We start from the raw sequence: 6590 nt of genomic DNA on the forward strand, positions 1-6590 counted from the left end.
TGTTGTTGATAGGAAGGCTAGTGATTTTTGTCTAAAAATCTGTAATCAAGCCCTCTTCCCACTCCTTGTGGCTGGCATCTACTGTTCTGTTTTTATCTCTCTTGTTTTGCCCTTCCAGAAAGTCATAGAAATGGAATCATATAGTACGTAGTCGTTCATCCTGGTTTGCTTCACTTACCATCCTGCGTGCCTGTTTTTTCCTTCAGACCCTCTGAATCCTGGGTCTCTATGGTGCCAGTGGGCTCAGAGAAGGTCCTGAGACCTGGATGTTACTTCCATTCCATTTTCTTCAAAAAGTGGGGTTTGCTCTTAGCTGTGCTGCCTCCTTTGAGAAGTGTGCCCTACCAGCATTATATATATAATATTATATATCTATAATATTTAGATATATTTAAAATAGATGTAGATTATATAATTATATGTGTGTGTATATACATACATATATATATATAATATATATATATTATATATTATATATATATATATATTATATATATATATATATATATTATATATATATAGTCTACAGCTGCAGGCATCCTCTCAGAACCTTTCTGGGTTTTGAATGCGTTCATCAGCCTTTCCTCTCATACTGTGGTATTTTGGTAATAGATGTATTCTAGTGTTGTTAAAGGTGGAACTTGCATTTATTTTTTCTTTTCTTCTTTTTTATTATTTTTTTTTACTTTTGGATTCCTTTCTTCTTCTGGTGTGACATCCTAGGGAAAAGGCAGCACCTCATTATCTTGCAATTTTAAAACTATATGTTCTTTAGCAGGTATTAAATATAAATTTTTTTTAGCACATTGCTGCTACACCTATAATTTAGTACTTGACAAGGGCAAACTGTAAGTCAAAGGGTGGGGGAGCTGTTCACAGTTGATGTGACTAGTTCCCTTTTGGTGCATCATTTCTCCAGCCTTTCTCTTAAGCAATCTCTCTTTTGCTTATTCCTTTGAGTAATCTTTGGAATTTAATATTAATAATAATTGAAGATATGTTTAGATATTATTAAGTATTCACACTTTTAATTATGAATTATCTTGATACCTAAGTATGTTATACATTTTATAAATCAAAAAGCGTTGAGTATCAGTGTTTAAGTAAACTCTAATTAATACAGCTGGTTGGTGGCAGAGCTCTGTCAAATGTGCCTTTTCTGACACTGAGCCTATGCTTTTGAACTACATCGCAGTTGCTTCCACATTTGTATTTACTGTGATGATTTTCAGGATATAAAACAAATTAGCATACATTATTTAATTGGAGGCTGATAGCAGCAATTGCAAGTAGGTTATCATTAATTCCATTTTACAGGTAAGAACACTTAATTCTTAAAAAGATAAAGAATTTTTCAAAGGCAAACACTTGTTTCAGAGCCAGAGCAGAGAATCAAGCCAGGGGTCCTGATCTAAAAATCAGGTATCTTTCTTTTAAACAGCTGTATATCCAACAGAATCATTTTCTTTACATTAAAATTGCTAAATTCTGGGTCTTAAGTTTTCTGAGTATTTGTTCTCTTGGGAACTATTTGAAACTAATTATTTTGAACATCTTTGGCATCTTGTGTCTGTTAGCTAGTGTCACAGTAATGTGCAATAAACTTCCAATACTATGCAATAAATGTCTGTGACACTTAAGTGATCCCAACAATACACATAACTTTTGCTCACAAGTTCTCAGGCCTTCTCAGCAGTTCTTGTGGTCTTGGCTGGACTTACTTATACTATGCAGGCAGCCACAGCTCTAGTAGATGGCTCTGCTTATCATGTCAGGGCTCTTTCCCATGTTAGATTTTAGCTGGTTTCTTAAGATGCATTTAGTTTCTCTCTGCATGTATTCATCCAAAACACATTTAGTTAATATGCTGGGCAGAGCCTCCTCAAGTAGATTCATGTCTAGTGAAAAAAACAAACAAACCCTGAGGGTGACTCCCCTTCCCCAAGGGTAGCCAGGCTAGGTCCGCACCCTTCTGAACCTCAGACCTGGTACTTAATAATGTCTTCCGTTGGTGCTAGTTTTTAGGGACATCAGAATGAGCAAGACAGACAAGTCCCTGTTTTCATAGAGCTTATCATCTAGTGAGGAAATAAATGACAGACATGTAAATACTGAATTTAAAATATAGCACAAAGAGAATAAATAGGCTGTGGTGATATACAGTAAAGGAGATGGGCTTTTATTAGATAACTGATCAGGAAAGACCTCTCTGAGAAGATGAGATTAATGAGAACAGTAAACCTGTTTGCAGTGGACAGAAACCCAGTTCAAATTAAGTTAACTAGGTAAGCTCATCGGCTTGCATATACAAAGCATGGGAAGTGTACAGGAGATTTGAAGGAAGAATCTATTTTTAGGGATACTTGGAACTATGGGTGGGAATGTCCTTAGATCATAGTCTCTCCCCACTGCTTCATTCTTTGTGGCTTTTTCCTCTTCTTCTATGAAATCACAAATAGACTTCAAACTACAAGGGCATGAACACTAACAACACTAGCCTTAAAGGTTTGTGACCTTAGAGAAAAAGAGACTCACTGCCCTCAGCTTGAAAACTTCTCTCCAAGTTTACAAACCCAATAGCCTTAGAGCTTACCTCCACCCCCTGGGCCAATCACAGTGGTGATATAGCAGTTCACATCCGGGAAGTGTGTCTAGACTTGGGATTGGAAAACCAATTTCCCTAAAGAAAAGTACAGAGAGGTGGCACTAACATGGAAATGGGGGGAATTTTTGCAATCCTGTCTCCTTCCCTCAAAATGTATTCATCTGCAGAGTTCATGTTAGTGTGGCAGACAATAATTGATACAGAACTTGATACATTTTATAAAATAACGACATAATTTTTGTAACTTTCAGGTATTGAAACACTTTTTTTTTCTTTTACAAGTAAGTACGAAAATATAAAACTTTTAACCTCATTTCTGTTTTCAAAGTATTTCCCTTTCTCTCCACTCAGGCCTGAGTCAGGCTTAAAAATTAGTGCGGACATAAAACTGAAAGCAACAAATGAACAAAACAAACAAGCAAACAAAAACTCCTAGACACAGACAACAGAGGGTAAGGGGGGCAAGGGGACAATAGAAGAGGGTAAAGGGGATCAAATATATAGTAATGGAAGGAGAACTGACTCTGGGTGGTGAACATACAATTTACTATATAGATCATGTATTATGGAATTGTACACTTGAAACCTATGCAATTTTACTAATCAGTGTCACCCCAATAAATTTAATTTAAAAAAAAAACTAGTGGGGAGTAGTATGGTCATATATTCTTGAACTGTGGGGAAAGCTGCTATGGAGACCCCTCCCTAACTAAGCCCAATGACTCTTCATAGAAATCCTCTTCTTGTTGGATCTCTCTCCTTCATGAACCTGTAGACATGTGATGAGCTAATAGTGGTAGAGCTAGTTTTAGCTAACTCTTAGCAATTTCCTTTGTGTTTCTGAGGTTTGGATTGTCAGCTAAAACATGAAGAAAACAGAAAATCTTCCATTTTGTCTTCAAATTGCAATAATTCTTGTATTCTTTAATCAGAATCAGGGTTATAAAAATCCAAGAAAGAAAAACACATGTATACCTTATTTTATCATTAAAATAAACATAAGTTTTTCAAGATTTTTTTTTCAATTTTGGATTTAAAAGAAATTGCTGCTTTAATGACAGAGTATTAGGCAATAAATTACACCTTGAAATGAACAGATTTTGACCTCAAGCATTTTATTCCACTTACCAAAGTATATAAACATTTTCATACGTTTATTAAAATAAATTTAATTTCAGATCCATTTGAGGCATTCATCATTTTCTCTATTCGCCATGAGATCAGAAGGATCGATCTTCATAAAAGAGACTATAGTCTACTTGTTCCTGGATTGAGAAACACAATAGCGCTTGATTTTCATTTCAATCAAAGTTTACTTTATTGGACAGATGTTGTGGAAGACAGAATATACCGGGGCAAGCTTTCTGAAAGTGGAGGTACATGTGTTACAATATTATCTTAATGTTTAGATTCATTTTTAACTGAAAATTCTAGAAAAATATGTTGTAATAAAAAGGAAATTTGTTTAATCTTTGACTACCTGTTCTTTATCTTCTTCCTCATATATGTAAAACCAGGGATGTATATGTGTGAAAATATTTTGGGGGAAGGGAGTGGTGAAGACATATGTTTTTCACACCATTTTCAAGTTGTGGACTTTCCTATGGATTTAGATGAAGAAATATATTTTTTTTAAAAATGACTGTCTTTTGCTAGTAGTTATATTTTTGTGAGTTAAGATAGCTTATTTTTTTATTTTGTTGTAATCTTTCAGCATAACTCAAAGAAATGACGAGGACATTTTTACAGAGACTACTAATATGAGCTAAATATTTTTTCCCTATATTTTGACACTTGTTTCTTTTGTTTAATCTAGGTCTTTCTTAATTGGTAAGGCTGTGAGATAAATATATGTGATATTTCTCTTGAAAATGTTACATCTGTGTAGCATTTCAAGGGCCAGGTGTTTCTATAAAATTCTAAATTCCTCCTTAAAAAGTCTTTGCAATTTTGGAAAAATTGCAATATTTAAACATACAATGTAGTTATACGAATTTGTGTCCTATGTCATTATTGTAAGATGTTGATTTCAAATGATGGATTTAGGTCCAGGGGATTAGGTAGATGGTTAACTGTTTAAAAATAACACTATTAAAATGTCTAATAATAATCACTGGTGATGTCATAAACTATGAAGAGTTATCTTGTGAGAAAAAGGTGTTTTAAAAATATGTATATATTTATTTAATTCTGAAAGAAACTAAGGAGTAATGAATAAGGATATCGGTGGACATTACCAAATTGCTTATTTTTATTTAGACACCACTAAAGGCCTTCTTCTCTTATTTGCAAATAACTTATACCTTTCAAGTCTCATGGCCTGTGGTGGTGGGTAAGGGGAGTGTATTTTGGGGTTTATTTTTGTTATGGATAAATGCAACAAAAGCTATCATATCTATCATGCTTCTAAAAACAGTGGGATCTGACTAGCTGCAGTGCTGTTCTCGGGTGAAATTTTTGTCTTTATTCCACCTGAAGAGCAGCAGCATTTGAATTAAATTGCACCAATTTTAACTTGCACATCATTATCATTCCAAAAATCCCTTATTCTGCCTAAAAACTCAGAGGAAAGAAATAACAGTTTTGTAACTTGAACATTGTTATTAGCCTCAAAATTGTTTAAAAATTCTGTTCTACTGGCACTGAAAGAACCTAAGAGATTAAAAATTTCTGTTTAGAAAGATCAGTAATTCTACATTTTGGGCTTTTTTAGCTTCTCCTGTGCCAGGTAATACTTTTGTACTCTGTCTCTCAGAGTTAATATAATGTTTACGTCCTTTGTATTGATAATAATAGCCTTTTTCCTTTGAATGGGTACAGTTATTGGTTTCTCTTTTCTTGTAGGAGTCAGTGCAATTGAAGTGGTTGTAGAGCATGGCCTGGCTACCCCTGAAGGACTGACTGTTGACTGGATAGCGGGCAACATATACTGGATAGACAGCAATCTGGACCAAATCGAAGTGGCCAAACTAGATGGTTCCTTAAGAGCTACACTCATAGCAGGAGCCATGGAACATCCCAGGGCCATTGCTTTGGACCCAAGATATGGGTAAAGAAGTTTACCTTTCACACATTATTTTGGCATTAAAAAAAAAATCTTCCAAATTAATCTTGAATTCAGTTATCTCATAAATTATGAATCAAAGTGTTTATTTTCTGCATATACACTTATATGTGTGTATGAATATATATGTAATTGTGCATATATGTATGTGTACGTATGTGTAGGGGTGCATGTATGTGTGCATGTATGTGTGTATATATTAGTTTATTACACAAGTTTGGTTATAGGATTTTTACATAGGTATTTTGGAGGATAGAAATACTTTTTTTTTCCTAAATATTGGCATTAAGCAGGCTCTATTGGAAACTCTGAAGCTATATTATTTAATAATTTAATAATAATTTAGTAATAATTTAATTCATTTCTCTTTGACCTGCCAAGAGATGCTGTGATTGTATCTAAAGGTTGCAATCTACCGGGCCAGTGTGTGATCCAAACAGTCACAGGTGTTAACCACCTCACCTTTGATTTATTTTGTATATACTTGGAGTCAGTTTAAAAGAAAATTAGAATCAGCTTGAAGGAGTCCATTGGTAAGATGCTAACTATTGGGACATTTGAAAGGCAAGGTACATGATTCCGGAAAACAAGGTCAGAGGCTGAGTAATCAGGTCATTGTCCCCACTGTGTCCCTGTGTGCTCCCCTGTGAAAGACCAGAAGAGGGACACTGCATGTGGAGTCAGAAAATGAGGGTTCCAGTTCCTGGGTAGTCACTTATTCTCCTGAGAACCTACTCAAGTGTATGAGTATTATCTTCCTTAGATTTCAATTTTCTCTTTTGCAAATTAGACATAATGATATAATTATCCTTAGGTTGTTCTTGAGAAGATAGTAAATATGTGGGAGATACATAACTGAGATATGTAAGAATACTTTGTTATTACTGTTAATTATTTATTTCCTTGATAATGATTTTGTAA

The 6590-nt window shown here is 34.4% G+C and overlaps 1 protein-coding gene across 1 annotated transcript in view; it reads left to right on the plus strand.

The window, feature by feature from the left end:
* Positions 1-5654, plus strand: part of LOC109376921 (low-density lipoprotein receptor-related protein 1B-like) — a gene marked incomplete at its 3' end in the record, with an annotated part of 166724 nt that extends 161070 nt beyond the window's left edge. The window contains exons 15-16 of the mRNA XM_019633073.1: positions 3784-3981; positions 5450-5654. Of these exons, the coding sequence (XP_019488618.1) occupies positions 3784-3981; positions 5450-5654 (403 nt within the window). The remainder of the gene's footprint in view (positions 1-3783; positions 3982-5449) is intronic.
* Between the last annotated feature and the right edge of the window lie 936 nt (positions 5655-6590).

The sequence above is a fragment of the Hipposideros armiger genome, unplaced genomic scaffold, assembly GCF_001890085.2.
Source record: "Hipposideros armiger isolate ML-2016 unplaced genomic scaffold, ASM189008v1 scaffold_1238, whole genome shotgun sequence".
NCBI lineage: Eukaryota > Metazoa > Chordata > Mammalia > Chiroptera > Hipposideridae > Hipposideros > Hipposideros armiger.